Below are 20,000 nucleotides of genomic sequence, written 5' to 3' on the forward strand. Positions count from 1 at the left end.
TTGCTCGCAGGCTAGGCTTTGCATGCTTTTTTTTTTTTGGTTTGCTTGGCAGGTTATTTACAGAAACGAGATCGAGTAAACTAGATACTGCCCACAGTCTTTCAGAGTTCTCCAGAACCACTTGTAATTTTTGCGGTGTTTGGTGTGATTCGTTATCCTCGCCGCACCGCAACACTGATACACGGCGTCTGCAGGCAGAAATTACAAGTCCGAACAGCGATTTCATGTTTTTCGATTCTGTCAGATTCAGCTGTAGGTGGCTGTTCTGCTGGAGGCGCGAGTTCGCCCGAAGTCTTATTTCTTGGGAAGAGACGAACAGGGTGTTGGTGGCGTAGGACCATCTTCTTGCGTCTCATGGATGAACAGCAAGAAACTGGCAGAATTGTGCAACCACAGTGGAAATACTGTATTAGGAATCTGCTGTGTTTTTTTTTAAATTCTTGCTGCTAGAAGTGCGATGTTCTGTATAGGCATTTTGTCCAGTCTCTGAGCATCAGACTCACTGTACATTTACGGTATTGCTATAGTAGTCAATTTATATATATTCCGATGGGAAAACCTCCATACATGCGATAAAATGAATGAGTAATTAGATTTTGCCGGAAACAGGATCAAGGATGACATAACCTCAGACTAAAGGGCATCAAGTTTCAAAGTGATGTTCGTTGCAAAGGTGGCGCGCTTTTCGGAAATAATAGTGAAATAAATAATGTAGCTAACGAGAAGAACGGAAGGTAACTGGAATCCTTTACCAAAGAATAAAAGAAAACTCCCTCGCGCACACAGTGCGAAGAGGATACGGGTAGGTAAATTAAAAGACGAAATAAAATCTAACAAAACAGGAAGGAAAATCGTGATAAATAGCATTTACCTTCTCCAGATTGTACTGGTCTTATGGAAACAACTTCACAGTTTTCTTGCTGCCTAAGAAGACAGAGAATATCATCCTCTTGATGCTCCGGTATCTCAACAGTTAACTACAATAAAAAAGCAAAAGCAAAAAGGTTTTCAGACAAGGCACAAAACGGTGAGGTAAAATGAATAACTTGACAAAAATATAATTCGGCTCAAGCATTCTTAGTCAATGATAGCCTGCGTAGCATGAGCGGTTTTGGTTGCTAAGTCATAAAGGCGGACGAGGGCAGAAAAACCGCCATGCTACGCAGGCTAAGTAAATGACCGTTGTACTCACCCTCACTCGTTTTGCTGCAGTAGATCCAAGCATTTTTTTTACCCTTGTCTTCGTCTAAAATCATCTGCAAGTCGCTAGCCGTGATCCTTGGTCTACGATGTTAACGGATCGAGGTCTCGAATAAACCGAGTACGAGTGACAGCTCCCCCAGTCCAAGGTTCCTTATATAGGCAGAAAATGTGACGTTGACCCTCGGAACTCAGTCACTCCTTGATTATCGTGTTTATACCACAAGCGTTTTTACCGCTATCACGCAACGTTTTTACTGACAAGTTGACTATGTCTATGTTTCCAAAGGGATAAGAAAGTAACGACTCAAACTTTCAAAGCCAAAAAAACTTTTAAAAATGGAATGATGGCAGATTTTAATGATCTTATTTTGAGATGGATTACGCCACTAATCAAGTTGAGCATAGGTAATCCCCGGCACTAAAATTGAAGCATGTTGAACTTCAAAGATAATGATACTTAAGAAGGGAAACTTCCTTAATTAAGGCCGTGTACATGACAGAAAAATTTGGTTCCGGACCGGTCAAAAATGCGGTACGGACTCATAACTTTTGTAAAGGAACACTGGAGTTTCTGCAGGGCCATAGGCGCCTATGGCCCTGTGAAAACTCCAGTGTTTCTTTACAAAATTTATGGGTCCGTACTGCTTTTTTGACGAGTCCGGCCCCAAATTTTTCTGTCTTGTAAACGGCCTTTTAGTGCTCATGGGTCCGTAGCTTATTGAATGTCCAGAAAAGTGATCAGATCTGAGGAGCGCCGGAGTGTTTTTGATTTCAGCGTCAGCATGACCTTTACGTCAATCACGACAACTGATAAGAAAAACATCTCATGATGTAGGCAAGAAAAATAATCACAGTACAGTAATTTAACCATCTTATTGCACTTTTTATGATTCACTCACATGTTGACTTCAACTTTCGTATCGTTGTTCTATCAACACTGATATGTCGATCGATCAAATGTTTTCCCTGAGCGTTTGGAACTGAGAATTTAACACCAATGCACCCTGCAGTACTGCTCTTAAATTCTATTGAAAGAATGTGTCAGGTATGGGTGCCTAATTGCTATATAATAAGGATAATTTAAGGTCGAAAGAGTATTTATCCTTTCATTTAAGTGTTCAATCGACGTAACATTTGATTTACTAACACGTTGTATGTAAGTGGCTGACCATTTATAAGCCTCTTTATACTAACGCATTTTAAATTTTCGACTATCGTTTTATCTGTACAATCGAACTATTTTATTTATCTCAAAACACACCAGTAATGACTGATCCAACTAAGGTTTATACCGAAGTCACGATACAATAATATGATCTATCGATCCGGTTTTTGGGCTTCAACGTGTTGCAGATGATCTGCAGACGCTGCAGATGATCTGCAGATCTGTTGTTAGTCTGTTTTTCATCTGCAGTCTTAACATCGCGAAGTGCATTCAAGCTCAGCGTCTGCAGTAGACTGAAAACAGACTCTGCAGACGATAAATTAGTCTGCAGATGATCTGTTTTTGTCAAAACAGATCTGTTGCAGATCTGCTGCAGATCTGCTCGTTTCGTACGGGAACCCACATGCTAAATATTTTATCACAAATTTAAATGTACACCAAAGACCTCTCACCCCAAAATAAGCAGATTTTAGCCTGCAGTTCCCCTTTAAGTAAAGAGAAAGAGTAAAAATGGAAAAAGGACGAGAAATTGAATGTTAATGAGAAAATAATCGATGCCATTTTGTTTGCCGTTGGTAAAATTATTTCACTTAACCAGTATTACTCTGACTAGTAATGTTTCCTGTGTTTTCCTCTACGTGGAAACCGTGTTCATAGATAAACAAGTTACATCCCTGAAAAGACAAGGATTCGCGTTAAATCTGTAACTTCACGCAAGACATGAACTGTTAGGAACTGTTATTTGCTTGTGGTATATACAGTGTAACAGTTATACAAAAACTGGCAAGCCTGGTTGACAAGTTCAGTGTGTTTAAATAATTCAGTACTTGTTTCTTCATATCACTGCCAGCATTTATGCAAGAGAGTTCACTAATAAATGCTACTTGTAGCTAACATGCAGCTTTGCTCCGAAGCGTTTGAGGAAAAGATAAGTTGAGGAAACGATAAGTTTCCATTTTGACTTCAGGTCGTGAACAATTACTCTTCACAGTGTGATATTATCGAATCTAAATAGTTTGTAATTGAAAATCTTAACACCTTCAAGATACAAAAAACCGGCACACTTTAGAACATATGAACTTTTTTATTGCAAAGGTAGACCGCACGAAAGGAAATAGGGTTTTGAGAACCTCAGTGGTTTGTGGTTATCCGCAAAGTGATTTGTTGTCGACACCTTTCCGTGTTATTTGGGGCAAATTTCAGCCACCACGCAAGCGGAGGAGGCGACTGAAATTAGGCTAAGAGTTGTTTTTATCGACAGAATTACTCTGGTGTAACTAACGTTAATGATTTGTTGTCGACACCTTTCCGTCGATAAAACCAGGAACAATTCACTGTATCGCTGGTAATTGGCGAGATTAATGTTTTTTCCTTGTAAGTTGTCATACGGATTAAAAAAAATAATGAAATAAATAATAATAATAATAATAATAATAATAATAATAATAATAATAGTTATATTAATAATAATAATAATAATAATAATCATCATCATCATCATCATCATCATCGTAATAATCTTAAATAGAGTTTAAGTGCGGCGCCACGATACAAATGAAACAGTGCGAGATTTTGTGCCAATTTATGAAATTCAATCACGAATTATAGTACCCCAAGCGTCCAATGACTTCCATTGCACATTGGCATAAGGACAATGTCTTGGTTTCTGAAGTTCACCTGGAAAAGATGGGGAAAGGAAAACAACTTTAAACAGTACCCTGGCATTGGTTTTACCAGCCGCTACGACCAAAAACAAGAGTTGCATGCTAGTGGCTTGAGCTTAACATTGAGTTACTCGACGTCATTGTTGCGACTCGCACGGCTTGCGTGAGCATTATTTCCGCTACGCTAGTTCTCCAGTTACAGGCGCTCCGCTCGAAGTTGTTAGCCATCGTATACAATTGATGAATGCACTTGACATACAGGCCAAGATGTTCATTTGTCCAAGACACCCGACAACCTGTAACCAACCTTTTTCATCCACTTCCACGACTTTAATTCTTTAAGTTCTGTTTTCAATATTTTTTCCAGTACGACGGACTCTGCAGCAAGTACTTTTAGATTCTGTTGAAAGATGATAGTGTTAAGAATCAGATGATGATGGTTATGTTTCTACGTAACAACAATTGCTGCATGGAGCCACTCTTTTAAAGAGTTAAGAGCACGTCAAGGAATTTCAGTGCATGCACCTGAATAGACCCCATAAGTCAGTGTTGCAAGCAATTCAGCGCGTCACTGGTTAACTATCCTAAAGGCAATGAAACATTAACTCATGTCAAATGTCCCACCTTCGTCCTACTGGACGCTTCTATCAGTTTCAAGCTTGCGTTAATTATCTAAAATAAAAACAGTCGACAGGTAAGTTTTCGCCTCCAAATTTACTGCGGCACAGAAAGTTTTTGGTGGCGTATATGGCGCCAACTGCCGTTCCACGGTCTTCACGGCAGCTCGGGAATGCCAAGATCGCTTCCTTGGCCTTCCTCGGAATTTGTTGTTAGTCAATACCCTGTAGACAAAACTTTACGATAACCTTGCTGCCTGATAATTTTGGAAACTGCTTTTAACATGTAACCAAAAGGAGTGAAGGAAAATGTTTCAAATTTCAGTTCCAAACGCTCAGGGAAAACATTTGATCGATCGACATATCAGTGTTGATAGAACAACGATACGAAAGTTGAAGTCAACACGTGAAATTAAGTAAGTAAAAAGTAGAAATATTTGTTGAATTGTTTACCGTGTCATTTAGCCATCCCACTTCCTTGAAGTGTGGGCTAAACTCCTTCATAGCAGAGACCTCTTTCTTTGTCATGGAGGGTTGAATAGTTTTGATGTCAGCCAGGAGGATCTTTTGAGCACCTACTCGGCACACTGCTTTAGAAAACATGGAGATGGTTTTCCAATATGTTTCCAGCTGGAGATAAAATAATTCTTCACTAAGATTGTATTTAGGGCAAATTAATCCTTTCTTTTCAAAGTTTTCTTCAACGCATTTAACACTGCACAATTCTTATCATCCAACCTTGCTCTTTCCACGCAAAAATTTATTTCTATCTCGAGATAACGTGCACGTTTCTGCGCTTGTTTGATTCCCCATGAATCCTTTTGCCCTTTGCATGCATGCCTATTCGCCCATTAGTCTGTTTTCAGGTAGCAAAGTGTGAACATGAAACTCCATTCCAAAATGCTTCAGACTTTGCAAAATATAATTGCGTCATTGTTTCCTTATGTTATTGCGCTGCAATAGCTGTTTTTGACGTTATTGGTGTGATATCTGTACATTGTTTCAATGCATGGCAATTCTAACTCTGATTTCAAGGCCATGGTTGGTGTTCCAAAATTGACCAAGTATGGATTGGGCTTTCAGCTTCTCATTAATCTAAGAAACAAGACCATTGAACTTGGGCATTCGCATAATTTGTTTCTTTACCTTATCTCTTATACAGGATGTCTTCATAAAGTCCGCGTTTTCTTTTCGAAGATCCTTTTCTTGCGGAACCTGGAAGCGTCCAACACCTGTCCAATTTACTACTACATTATGCTTGAAAATGAGACGCTTCTCAACTTGCTCTTGTTGCTTTTTAAGTTGGAAATGGCCGCCGGCTCGTCTTTCCAGAAATATGACTGTCATGGTTTCATCATTTTCTCTTACCACACGGCCAAAGTATAGTAGGTCCCTGCCATAAGTTACAGCGACCCACTCATCCGATCTCTGTTTAACAGGAGTGAATAAAGAAAAAAGAAAGGAAGTTGAAAATTACAGTCTTAAAAAAGTGTTGGATCTAACCTAAAAAAGTTTAAAAACTAAATTTTCTGCAACGTTCTGTTTGCCTTCATCAGAGTAAAATGATGAGATGAATAATCAAAAGAGCTTTTTAAGACAAGTTTTGATCCCTAAGGGGCAAAATAAAAGGAAAATAGGCTTTAGGGAGAGGCTCAGGGCGTTCATTTACAGCATTGGTATCTAGCGCAGAATGCCCCTTAGATTTTTAACATGCCTTAAAAACTTCTTTTAATTACTCATCTCGTCATTTTACTCTGATGATGGCAAATAGAACGTTGCCGAATATTTAGTTTTTATCCTTTTTTAGGTCAGATCCAACACTTTTTTATGATTTTAATCATGAACACTCACCGGCCAAACAGTATTGAACATTATATATGATTTTAAATACATGCGAGGGCTCTTTATTGAGTAGGTTTCATTACATACCGTTCGTTAACTTGTCGTCAGTCGTGCAATCTTTATTGACTAGTATTTTTGTGCGTCACTTAGTCAATAAATGACAGTCGTTAACCACACCTAAAGACGAGCCAGCCTTCCCAGATTTATTTCATCTATTCCTTAAACAGCGTGACTATATGTACAACATTCACAGGCTTACCGTTTCTTTCGTTTCAGCTGACCTCTCTGTTTCCTTTGTAATTCTGACTTCTCTTTCATTTCTGCTCTCGCTCTGTGAGTGATAGCAAATTATTATTGAATGCCGCTGAACCTGTTAAGGTCGTTGAGAGCTTATGGAGAAAAGGTTCACCAAGCTGGAAGACACTTAGTAAAAATGGGATCTTGGGCGAGAATCTTTTGGCACACAATATAGTTACCATTGCCGCTGAGTCAACTATGCTGGACATTTCCTCTTGTTCGAAATCCATTTTCTCCTCTCCCTGAAAAACAACACAACCAGAGTACTTTTACTTGGAAAGTACTAATTTTGCACGCTTCAAATTGGTGAATTTTTTTATACCCCAAATGACAAGTTAGATCCTGTAAGATCCATTTCCTCCACACCCTGCAATACATTAAGCGCAGCTGTTAAAAGTTGTATTTATAAAGTTGAATTGCAAGGAAAAATGATTATTACCGTTACCTGGGAATCCTCATTGCCTTCGATGCCATCAAAATCATGCCCGGCATTTTGAAGAGACAGCTCATGCTGGTCCATATTGTCCTAAAAGGTAATCCATGCAATCGACCACTTTAAAACATAATCAAAGGCCTCTGTAAAATGGTTTTCGACCTGGTGTGTTGGGGATATGTTGAATTTGAAGCCTAACCATCTGTGTACTAGCTGCTTCAGTAAAGCATCCCTTGTTAAGCACAAGAAGTTAATTGTCATTATCCTTATGATCATCATCAATTGCTCTAACTGACCTCGTCCCCAAACGTGTCATTCTGAACATATGACGTCTTCCAACGAAGTAATTCCCACCTAAGGTCTTCGTTTTCCTAGAGTTGATACAAAAAAATCCATGGTTTTAAAGGCACAACCACTTACGCTAGTTTAGTTACACTTGATTGATCCAAATGACGCTTTTCGGCTAAAAACAGCCACACAATCACTGAAGAAAACGTCTTCGACTTTTGAGAACAACGTCGGCGGACGCTTTCAAGTTTCTGTGTTGTAGCTCGTAAAATCGATAATGAAGCAAATTTTAGCTAATATATTTGTTCTACATCCACCTCTAAATGAAATGCTCGCTCCCTCGGACAAACCACCAGCTACACAAACTCCCATTGTACCAGGCCAAATATTCACAGCATCAAATGGTTTACCTTTGATAAAGACGCAATTTTTGCATCTTTTCTCTGGAGTTGCTCCTCCATTTCAGCTTTGAGGGACTGGCATTCTGATATTCGCTAAAATGCAAAATCGAAATTTTATTTTGCTGTTGAATTGCATTTCATGACAAGACACATTTCATAGAATAATTGCCCGACCTTACATTGGACAGTGCAATTCTGATCCGAGCCACTGTTTCTCTGCTGTCTTGTGCCTCCTTTTCCAAAGTGCGAATCTTTACTTTTAATTCCAATTCTTTCTCTTTGCGCTAAAAGAACAGAAGTGATTGCCTAAATTGTGGCTTTGGAGTGAAACATGGTCTTATTGCAAATCAATCAAATGACCAGCTTTGTGGCTCTACTGGCATTACAGAAAACATTACAGAAACCGTAAAATTGTTTAAAAGACCATTGGACAACGTTGAGCAAGATATCGTGATTTTTTAGGGACGAGCATAAATGTAGATTTTTCCTGATGCCAAAGGCGAGGCACTGGTAAATAATGATAATTTGTGATGTGGTCCAGTGATCGCGTTTTCTCATTCCATCACCGGCTTAGTGTCTTTTATATATATTTCTCCGGGAAACTGAAGCGGAAAGGTACACATGAGCAAATTCACCCAATGATAATTACTTTATTTGCTGTTTTTATGGCGTTTTCCACCAGAAACTGTCATAAAATGTACGCAGATCCTGTGATCACCCAAATTAACCTGATGAAGTGAAGCAACAAAAAAAATCACTTGATTTATTGGAGCTAGATGCACCAGAAGGTCTTAGTTTGTCAAGGGTCTCCTACCATCTCCGCGTTTGCTCTGTTAAGTTCCTTTTCAGTCTTCAGATTTGTTAGTAGTTCTTCTACTTGATTCATCTGTTGCAAGGAACAGTGCATTTGTTTCTTACATTGATTAGAATTTTTTCGGGGACCAGAACAGTAGGCAAGTGGTATTAACGAATTTTTAAAATCCATCATTTCAATCATCCAGTTTCTCTTTAAAGCATGCTACAAAGGTACTTACCAGTATTTTTCTCTCATTTTCCCATTCTGTCATTGAGCGATCACCATCTTCTTCGGCTTAGGCAACACTTAAGGACTTAAAAATAATGGCGGTCATTAGTATTTATCAAAGTCGTGAAGCATCAGCCCAAATAGCTTAAATTGTATTGAATAATTCTGTACTTATTAAGGATACCGAACAACAATAAAAACAAAACAATAACAAAAGAAATAAGGAAAACAGGTTAATGGCGTCAGGTCACCTTCTCCCTTTTTGCTAAATCCTTGACTGAAACTTCACCAGCTTGTAACCTCAGAAGTGTTGTGTAGATTTCTTCTAGAGTTGACGCATTAAGCCATTTGAAGAAGTAGGTATTGATAGGAGGAGCAGATCTGGAGCCTGAAGAACCGCTGATAACACCGTCTTTGATATCCAGTACCAATTGCCAACACCGTCTACTAAACCGAGCAACATATTCTTGTTTGCGGCAGTCCTACATGAAATTCATTTCTCTGATTAGTTTTAAAAAGAAAATGGAAAAAGATTTACTTTTTGTTCATACAAGGGTCAACACAAACAAAGGAAAATAAGATACTGCCCATTGCGGCTTCTGCTGAGTTACGTTTTTGCGCGTCATGCCTTTTTGGTGGATTCACGTCCTTGTCAATTTCCTTGTTTTCACCCATGGGCAGTACCTCACACGATTCCGGCTCGACCTTCATATACTTGTACGTGCAGAAACGAATCGCCTTAGCTACATCCATAAAACTTTCCGATTGGTTTGGTGTCGTATTAACCAATACCCCTTCAATAACAGGCTTCTTGGCTACAGAACTATATGGCACGATGTAAAATCCAGCCATTCTGATACGATTGTAATGAATCGGAGAGCCAAAATCTTAGGATGCGGACAATGTTTGATGCTACGGACACACTCAATACTGAAAAAAGTAAAATCATCGTCTTTTTCTATTGAGTTGTATACGTGAGTCAGGAAAAACCTTTCCTATTGCTGCAGTAGAGAGCGAAAAATTATCTCACGGGGCCTGCTCTACACATACATTTTGTTTATTATCGTCTGCTTCATTGCCGACCAAAAGAATTCGGGACAACGGGTAAAAAGTGGTCTGGCACAGTGTCAGCATTGCCATACAAGTCAAATTTTCTTACAATTTTCTGGCATTTCATTTTATTAAGCAAAAGTAAATTATTTCTTATTAAGAAGCTTGTAGCAAACCTCTCCCCAACTCTGTATGTCCAACCACATGGTCAGTAGAAACGAACAGCTACTGCAACAAAATTTATTTCCTTCACTGCCTACAGCTAGAGAAATGCAATCCTGAATCCAATCAGCCAAGTAATCTTGGTAGTAAAAATGAGCCAAGCTTTGGCCTAAAAGTGCGCCTAACCTTAATTATTTCATGCACAGAAGGCTGTTTCAAGCAAACAAGTTAATTAAGTTAAGTTATTTTTATGTCGATATAATTTTGCGAAGACCACCAAATTTCTTATTGGAGTTCATGTGGGATATACCGCTCGTTATCCACTATCGGGCTCCCATTCCAGGGATCGCTAGTCACATGAAAAAAAGCGCGCTAAACTTGAATAATATCAGCACATACTACCAGCACGAATAGAACCGCGCTATCCAGCATCACATCAAGCGACCGTAGAAGCAAGCGAGGAAAGAGAAAAAGGAAGAAGAAGTCAAGAGGAGGACGATGACGATAACGACGACGATTTGAATCCAAGACCCCCACTGACGCCGTTCTATCTGCTCTTCAATTTTTGGAAAATGTTTGTAGTAAAAACTGCGTTGTCGAGCGTCGAGGACGAGCTCTCTTCGTATGCAGCAAGCCTTTGGCCCCTCAGCACCATGACAGAGGTGAAAGAAAACAAAATTTTTCTGGCAGATGTCGCCTTTGAAGGCCTTTTCAAAGACGTAGAGGCGAGTTTCGATCGTCAGCATGTTTTTAATATAATTTATCTAAGACAAAAATATAATGTAGTTGAAACCGTAAAGATTTAAAATGAGCGGGACCAATTATTTACTGTCTACATAGGCACAGGTACCTGTCACAAAAAGAGAAGAAACCTTGTCGCCTGTTTTAAGACTTCGTGGCGGAATGCGGAAGAAGCCTAAGGTACAAGTAAATTTTACTGCTTTTTTCTTGCAACCCTTGATGTGTTCACCGTTTTGTTGTTGACTTTTTGCCTTGGGCAAGGAGGAAAGGACATTAATGTGCACGATGATCATTTGAGTAAATCCGTAGGGGTGGTTCATTTATTTGCAGATACATTCCATTGAGAAACAAAGATGTTCGTGTGGAGGAGCATGCAACCACGTTCCCTTTCTTGCTGACAGTGATTCTGAGAGCGAATCGGTGGACTGCGAAAGTTACGAAGAGGTACAACAATTTTGCAGGCTACAAAATTTAACTGCAGTTAGTTTTTAATTGTGCAAGACAAACAGAGCTACAGGAGCTTAGGATCAGGAAACTCTATTGAACCTCTACTCTGTCCTTTTGCTTCTGTATATATACGATTCAATACTATCCAATTTCGACTACATATTGTTCCCCGTGTTATTAATTGCGGTTTGGTCGATGTTGAACAAGAACGTCTCAATTAAACAGTTCATGAAGAACCCTGAGGCCGGATTTCCAAAGCTGATATGAAAGTACTCTTATTGGTTGGCAGGAAAAGGAAGAATTTTTTCAATTAACTGCAACAGGAGCAAGTTTTGATGAAGATCACCGGGTAGGAAGTCACTCTCTCTCGTGAATATTATTGCTTGCTTGATTTAAAATACAAAGACGATCATTCGTGAAAGTAAGACATCACCGTACAAGCAGATGTTAGGGTTGGGTGATGACTGCATGTGATTCACTGTAGGTGGGTATATTCAATCATACTTCTTATTTGCCTACAGGACGATAATCCGACCATTTTGCAGCCATTTCCCAGAAACGCTGAGCCAATTCCTGATACCACAAGTACGCCAATCCGAACGACAAGAAAGAGCAAGCCGAAAGAACAAATGGAAAACCAAAAATGATGCTGCAAAAAGAAATGCCTCACCGCGGTTTTAAGCGCCGACGATATCAAGGAAACCAGGCAACACTTCTCGCAAAAAAGCTTTAAAGAACAAGGAGACTGGCTAATGAACTTTTTCGAGATTAGTCAAAGAATTAAAAATGGCAAGCCCACGTCAATTATTTTGTCAGGCATCAGAAAGTTTGCCAGAAAGCATGGCTTGTGAGTCACGGCATATCAAATATCATGATTCCACGGTAATTACCCCATGTATTTGTAACAAGCAAAAATAACTAAATTTTAAAGATTAAAAAGTTCGTTTCGAAGTAAACAAAAATTGTCTAGGCATATTGATAAGTGAAAGAAACCTTAAATAACTTTGAATACCCGAGTATTGAAATGCCTCAGAGCAGGTAAAAACGTCAGTCCGGTTATTGGATTTAGAAAATATCCGTAAAAGTGTTAGTGTTTGTTTACGTAACACGCTTAAAAAATAGCGAGCTTGTTTCCTCTTTCAATTTTTCTAGGTTTCACAAATGGAAGAATGACTGGGCTATCAAACAAATCAGCAGCCACATCCATGGAAGAAAAGGCACCACGTTTGAGTCGAAACGCTTTCTTGAGGCAGAACTCTGGTTTGGCGAAATGGTGGATTCTCTTTCGAACAGAATGCCGGATTTCCATCGAAGGGAGTTACCTGCATGCCTGACTTTCAAAAAGATTTACCAGATGTACAAGGAGTCAAACAGCAATCCTCTCAAAGCTTCCCAGTTCCAACGAATGAGGAAGACCAAGTTTCCCGATATAATTATTCCAAAGGTTAGCAAGGACAGATTGCTAGAGGTTATGAAATCTTAGCCGGATTAAGCCACTTGTTATACAGTAATCGAAAAGATTGTGAAGACTTAGGGAAGCGAGAGGGGGGAATTACGACAGTCTGTTGTTTCATCCAAGCAGTACTGGAAGTACTGAGACTAAGTTCAATAGAAGTGTCAAATTTATGTAGCAATTTTAATTAATGAACGCCTCGAGCAGTGGTTCAAAGCGGCGCTGTTGTTGCCTTAATTGCCGGTGTTGTAACCATTTTTGGGGGGGTTTTTATCTACTGTATTCACCTGTTTTGTGATATTTTCCACAGAGAAACAGATTTACAAAATGTGGTGTGTGCCTCTTAATAACAGAACATATAAGAGCTACAAGAGACAAGGAGAACCGAATGACCTGGACAGAAAAAAAACAGCTTCACATGGAACAACCAGCGTAAGCAATGCCATTAGAAAGTTGAATGAAAGTACAGCACCTATCTTTTGCGAACAGGGTTTATTTTTGCATATATTGGTTACGCAAACTATAACGGTGGATTCGTAACTTTTTACTGTTCCAGCGGTGAAAGAAAGAAGTATTATAAACACCAAAAAAAGGCCGAAAAGAGGCCTGACAAGTACTTGTCGCTAATTATTGACGGCATGGACCAAAGCAAGACCCATCTACCCCACTGGATTCAGAAATCAAAGGTATGGCCAATTTGAAACTGAACTGAACCGATGAAAAGCCACACAGATCACAGGGTCATGGATTCCAAGTCCCCGGTTCAAGCTTCCTGTGCATGGCAACTGTTAAGTCGCGGTTACTTACAGCTCACTTATCGACTTTCACTGATTTATCCTCTATCAAATCATACTATCTTATTTTATTTCTTCGCAGTTGGATGGAGACTGTAATGGGTTCATGAAGACGCATGTGACAGGGGTTCTATCTCATGGCCACAAAAAAGCATGGTGCTTCGTCGACTTCATGAGGTGGCCTCAGGACTCCAACCCCACAGTGAACTGTCTAATTTCTTGTTTCAGACATTTACTTCGTCCGGTGAGTAATTGCCGTTGTTCACTCTCCTTATAGATGCCAGAGTAGATAGATTTGTATCCCCTCCTTTTCCTTCGGTCTACAGTTCATTATTTGAATACGGAAACTGGAACACTCCCAAACAAAACCAACACTGGTATTAATCACTTGCATTTGAATTATCCCTTTGTTTCTTTCTTTCTTTTTCTTCTTAGCAAAGACGATTACCGCCCACTCTATATTTACAACTGGATAATTGTTATCGAGATTGCAAAAATATACACATTTTGGGCTTTTGTGCTCTTTTAGTGAAGGCAGGAGTTTTCAGAAAGGTGAGTTCTGTGTCCAACTTAGGCCTTTTCATAATGCACTGTTCTCAATGTCTCAGGGGATTGGCTAATGGTGTGCCAGCAAATTACAGATGGCTGACGATTCTGCAAGCCAATCTCAGTAAAGTATGATTGTGAAATTGTAGTGAAATCTCACTTTGATACAATTTCCTTTCTTGAAAAGAAGCAAGTTTGTTTTACATGTGATGAGACTTTTGCGGAAGGATTTCCCGTAAGCAGTGGATCCTAAAACAATAACATTACATTTTTTTTTAGTATTCGAATAATCGAGATCAAGCGGAAGCGACTAAGCCGGTGCCTTCGTCCTAGCCAAGGCTGATTCCACTTTCCTCGAAATTGCATAATTATTCCAGATATCACAAAAATATAGTATACTATTTGGTTATAATGTTGTTGCCTGATGAAGATGCAAGTTAATACAAGGAAATGACATGTCATCTTGTTACATTTATCTTTTGGCAGGTGCGATTGTCTTATTTAATGGTCGGACATACCCATGAGGATATAGATCAGGTAAATCAATTCAACTCTTCGTGGTAATCATCATGGAAATCTAGTCGTAATGATGCGGCTAGCGTTTCTTAAAAAATATTTAGTGTGACTGCCAAATTAACATTGAAATAACTCTCACTGAAACGAAGCAGAGTGTTTCATCTTTCTAATTCCCAGTCTTCCATTGTTTTTGTCTTCGTTAGATGTTTAGCCGCATTTCTGTTGCTCTGGCAAGATCGGATGCAGTGACCTTAGATGATCTCATCTCTGTTATTCGCGATGCATACAATCCAACTCCGATTGTTTGCTCTGTTGAAAACATATACGACGTCAAGTCATGGCTTCGTCCATACGTCGCCACGCTTAAACACCACACAAGCCCACACGCATTTAGGTTTAAACTGAATGGAAAAGGAGAGGTGGAGATGTCGTACCGACCTTGGGCCAAGTCAAATAGAAAGCATTGGTTTCCGAAAGAGGGCCCAATTACTATTCTACAGCAAGTACCTCCAAGAAAACCGTCAGTACTTAAACCTGACTTCAAAAAATGCACCACAGTGGAAGAAATTCGTGCTTCAGTTGAAAAGCTGAGCGTTAGGATGACCACTGGACAACGCGACTGGTGGACAAATATGGCAGCCTTAGAGGCCTCCAAGAGAGACCAGTGGGAATCCCTCACACCAGAGGAATATAGCCAAGCTGGTCAGTCCTTTGATTTGTTGGAATTCCAATTCCAAGATGCCGACCCAGACCCTGAGGAAGACGTGGAATATGGAAAGAGAATCGAGAGGCTTTCACAATTACTTGCAAAAAAGGAAAATCAATTACCAGTAAGTATATCTATCCGTTTATGATCATGGTCATCCCCCATTGAGTCTTGTCTGACATTACATATTTTAATTATCTTAAGTATGTAAGTAAAAACAGATCACTCATTGTTACTCACCGCATTTGGCTTCCCCTGACGTCCAGTCACTTTAATCAGCACTGAGCTATTTACTGCAGGAGTGACCAGCTGGCAGAGCAGACCTGAGCAATGAGTAACTTTCGATTTAATTTGAACTACTCCAATTTTGTGAATAGAAGAGCAATGACTGTTGGTACGAGACAGGAGCCTAATTTTGCCGTCTTCCTGGTTATCTATCTTTCAGGTTAAAATAGTTAAGAAGGCGAGGCTTGAAAACGGAGAAAGTTCAACACCTAAAGGTGCCACCAAGATGAAAGAGAAGGCAAAGGAAACCCCGGAGCTCAAGCGCAAAAAAATCTTAAAAGCTCGAAATTGAATGATTGAATTGTGTCAGGCGCAAAGTGTCATGTTTTCGCGGGGCGTAATCAAGGGAGGGCTTCAGGTGTTCCTTAACAACTGCAACTTTTGCCCCATCCAAGTAACCTTCTCATAGTGACGCTTTGTGTTTTTAAAAATAGTAATTGTAATTTTCTTTTCGGCGTGTAATAAACTTGCCTAGCTCCGTGAGCGGGCGAGATGGAGCTATCTTCCTCGCTCAGGATTTCATCGCTTGGTCCCGCAAGAGGATTTTTTTTAATGTTTTATCCCATATAATAAATCCTTCATTGACAAAGCTTGTTCGGTTGAGATAGCTGGATATTGGCCTCGTTCTCGTTCTCAGTGGATGTTCTCAGTCCAATCTTGTGCTGTTAGTAGTTATTTGTTTTTAAAGTAAGACACATTTTACATGTGCCGAATCTAATGCAAATGAGCGAAAACAATGGATTTTTCTCCCCATTTGCATTACATTCGGCACATGCGACGTTCAAAACAGGCCTAATCGATGCCAAGATGTGGAGTATTTTAAAGGGCATATGACACAAAAATGTTTCATGATACTGATTAACAAATGTAATCTTTAACTCTACAATATCAAAATTTGCGAAATCATTGTTAAAAGGTATCGCGCCGGTTACCCCAAAATGCAGACTGCAGACTGTGCAGACCGTGCAGACCAGGGGTAAAATGTGGCGTTACCCTCACTATTATTGAAAGCTAACAGTAAACAGGCTAACCTGAAAGTTATTTAGGCTTAATTAGGCTAACGGAATGTTACTTAGGCCTAATTCAGGCTAACTGAATTTTCATTTTACAGACGGTCTGCACAGTCTGCGTTTTGGGGTGACCGAAATCGCGCGGTCAAAAAAACGGCGATGAGAATTTTTTAAATGCTGGTTTTCATACACTTTTTTGGGTTTTTGTAAGTTAAAATGGACCACAGTATTAAAATACGTCGTTGTAATCCAACGATCTCTTATTCTGAAATTTGATCCAGTTTTTCTTTGATCGAAAGGTCACTTCAAAGCTCATTCGCGTCTCAGAATAGCAAATTTTACTTGCCCTCGTCATGAAAAAAACCTCCTCATTGTATCAAACTAGATCCTCCAGAAAACTACTAGCAAAACACAGAAAAAGGTCAATCGGCATTTGACACCCAGTTTGGAAGGTGAAAAATCTATTAGACAAGGCATGGTGAAAGCGTTTTGCCGCCAACTGCATCGAGGTGAAATGGGCTTAACGTGAAGAAAATGTTTATTGATGAAATCTCCGCTTTTTTGTACGTACCAGTCCGAAATAGAGAAGTTCAGTCATTACGGTTGATTACGGAGAGATTGAGAATAAAAAATGGATATTGCTGCCAAGAATGTCAACATGGGATAAAAACATATGGGAAAGGCAGGAGATGGCGAGACATGATAAGATTCGGAGGAAGGTAAGATTAACAGCTTTTCCTTTTAGTAATATTTTGCACGTGATTTACATTAAAACATGTAACTTCCTTAGTGCGTCAAACAGAGGTAGTGTGCGACTTTTACTGGACTTTGCAATACACCGGTATATGCAATAAGACATTAATGGCGGCATTAAAACGCAGAAATGAGAATAAGCCTACTCCAGTTCATAAGTTGATACGACTTCCTTGATCAGTTTGGGTGTAGGCTCGGCGGTTGAGTTGACAGTTTTGCCTGCGATACAGAACTGGGCCAGTGTTGAAACGCGCATCCTGCATTCGGAGAGTGCATTAAAATTTCTGGACAGCTTAGCGATCGACTTGAAAGTTGGCTTTTCTGCTGAAAGTATTGTTTCTTAGACGTTACATTTGCTAGATAACGTCCACGAAAATTTCACAAGTCTAAATGGACAGCAAAGGTTTCGCTCCATCTTCGGGATGGAAACGCGCATTATTCCACCGTACAATTTTACTATGTAGTGATGGCGTTAGACGAAATGATCTCTCAGTCGGCTCCTAAAGCAAAAGAGGTCAGAAAGGTTATCAAGGGTTCGTATTCTTTCAAAAGTTTAATTGAGAACGTGATCTAGTCGTGGCGCAATGGAAATAGATGGAATACTTGCAAAGACAAACTCATTCTCATTCGCTATCATGCGGGACAATTCGCTCGTTGAAGATTTCAAGTTAAGCCAATTATAAGTTGTTGTCCTTATTTTTAAAACAAGCAGCTACAATTCACACTGATCACACAACACGTGGGTTCTTTGAAGACTTCAGTCTGAGCAAAGCCACGGCCCATGAATGCGAAAATCCTACGACTAGTCCGGTTCCCACCCGTCACTCGATTGATAGCTACAAGCCTTGAAAAAAGGTGACAAAACATCATTAATTTAACTGTTTAGAATGCTCTGTGGCATACGATTTGTTCTGAAAAAAACATAACAGTAATACATACAAAAGTTTCGTAAAGTTTTTACTGGAGACGATTAAATGTTTACGAACTACAATAGCTAACAGCCGTTCATAACATGCGCGATAAATAGTTTGTGCCATATCGTTTGAAATTTGAGTCACTCAACCTCTTGGCCCTGTTGACACGTGGAATAATCCCACAAGGATACTTCAATCAGGATAATTTATTCTAACTGAAATATGATGTTGCGCCAATGTCATGCAATTTCTGCCGTTCCAAAGAAGCAGACATTGTCATTACAATCGTAAAAGAAATGATTACGTCCTCAGGAGAAGCGATGGATTGCTGAAAAACGAAAACCAAACCAAAGTCAACTCGAATGGTTTACTTTCGAATTAAAACAAGGCTACTTCCTCGGTAAATTAAAAGTGACAATCCGAGGTAAAAGTAAATATAATGAGCCGTTTAGCACGCGCGAACCACTGCCGTGAAAGTCATTTTCTGAGCTATCATCATGTGGATTTCCTCCCGATGTGAATTAGAAAGCGCAAATTCATGTCTGGTTTTGTTTTTGCCACTCCGGGTAAGGATCGGAAATGTAGTAATTGGTGTGAATAGACAAGTATGCAAGTAGCTTCATGTTTATTGGCCAATGTGCGGAATATCCCGGCTATCAGAACGCGAAACTCCTACTTCTGGTTGCTCGTTGCTCGTTGCTCGGTTCATAAATATACGCATCTTTGAAGATGGAGACAAAACATCTTCGGGATTGACCTTTTCGGGAAACTCAGTCTGTTAGTTCGGACGAAACTTGCGTTAAAATATACGAACGTTTCGTGGTACGAAACTTTTTTGGAGATGAAAAAATGTTTACGAAATACAGTACAATGCATACATGCGTAACAGTTCACAGATGCGAGATAAGTAGTGTATCTCATATCTCATGAATGTTCTCACTCAACCTCGTGGTTGGTTGACACGCGGAATAATCCGGTAATGAGATTTTAATAAAGATAATTTATTCTCATAAGGCGCCATGTTTCCCTTTTCGCGAATTTCGAGGCAAAAGGGAAGTGCTGTAAACAAGGATCAGGCATTTTGATTAACGATGAACGCTGAAAATCGAAAACCAAAGCAAGGTAAACTCAGCCCAAAGTGGCTTATTTTGCAAATGAAAACAATGCCATACTTCTTCTTTAAAGTCACACAAATGTAGAGTCCCTCAGAAATCGAAGTAAAAGTGAGGAGAATGCCGGTTAACCACGAACTAGATTTCGCTCTCTTGAAATTATTTCCCGGGGATATCATAATGCTGATTTCCTTCCTATGTGAATTTCAAGTGCAATTCGTTTGGTTTTGTTGTTGCCCATGGGGGTCAGGATCGGAAATACAGTAATTGGTGTGAATTGACAAGTATGCAAGTAGATTCATGTTTATTGGCCAATATGCGGAATATCCCGGCCTCTGATAATATCACCTTAATTGCAAGCTTTTGATTGGCCTAGATTCGGGATAATTCCGCACTTTTATCCCACATTAAGATGACTGGCTCTGATTGGATCACATGTGGGATATCTCGCAAGATAAGACCCTCTTTTCAATTTCCATTTTTAAATGGAGATGTGTTCCATATAAATTCCATAGGATCCAGGATTTGCTACATAAATTATGGGAAATCTATGGGACAATACATATAGTACCGTGTA

At 39.6% G+C, this 20,000-nt stretch overlaps 4 protein-coding genes across 4 annotated transcripts in view; 3 read left to right on the forward strand and 1 right to left on the reverse strand.

Moving 5' to 3' along the window:
* Positions 1-1,463, reverse strand: part of LOC137982048 (uncharacterized) — an 80,986-nt gene extending 79,523 nt beyond the window's left edge. The window contains exons 1-2 of the mRNA XM_068829076.1: positions 1,193-1,463; positions 872-924 (exon numbers count right to left, since the gene is read on the reverse strand). The gene's annotated coding sequence lies outside the window, so the exon portion shown is untranslated. The remainder of the gene's footprint in view (positions 1-871; positions 925-1,192) is intronic.
* Positions 1,464-10,825: 9,362 nt separating this feature from the next.
* On the forward strand, positions 10,826-13,136 carry LOC137982053 (uncharacterized). Its single transcript, XM_068829081.1, has 6 exons — positions 10,826-11,067; positions 11,218-11,331; positions 11,624-11,683; positions 11,856-12,216; positions 12,487-12,778; positions 13,098-13,136. The coding sequence occupies exons 1-4, from the start codon at positions 11,050-11,052 to the stop codon at positions 11,979-11,981; spliced, it is 318 nt and encodes a 105-aa protein (XP_068685182.1). The 5' UTR covers positions 10,826-11,049; the 3' UTR covers positions 11,982-12,216; positions 12,487-12,778; positions 13,098-13,136.
* Positions 13,137-13,195: 59 nt separating this feature from the next.
* Positions 13,196-16,651, forward strand: LOC137983789 (uncharacterized). Its single transcript, XM_068830965.1, has 7 exons — positions 13,196-13,219; positions 13,344-13,473; positions 13,664-13,825; positions 14,017-14,133; positions 14,614-14,664; positions 14,847-15,473; positions 15,795-16,651. The coding sequence occupies exons 1-7, from the start codon at positions 13,206-13,208 to the stop codon at positions 15,924-15,926; spliced, it is 1,233 nt and encodes a 410-aa protein (XP_068687066.1). The 5' UTR covers positions 13,196-13,205; the 3' UTR covers positions 15,927-16,651.
* Positions 16,652-17,065: 414 nt separating this feature from the next.
* The window catches only part of LOC137983131 (uncharacterized), a 77,767-nt gene continuing 74,832 nt past the window's right edge, over positions 17,066-20,000 (forward strand). The window contains exon 1 of the transcript XR_011118901.1: positions 17,066-17,363. The gene's annotated coding sequence lies outside the window, so the exon portion shown is untranslated. The remainder of the gene's footprint in view (positions 17,364-20,000) is intronic.

This window comes from Montipora foliosa, chromosome 13 (assembly GCF_036669935.1).
Source record: "Montipora foliosa isolate CH-2021 chromosome 13, ASM3666993v2, whole genome shotgun sequence".
In the NCBI taxonomy this organism is placed as follows: Eukaryota; Metazoa; Cnidaria; class Anthozoa; order Scleractinia; family Acroporidae; genus Montipora; species Montipora foliosa.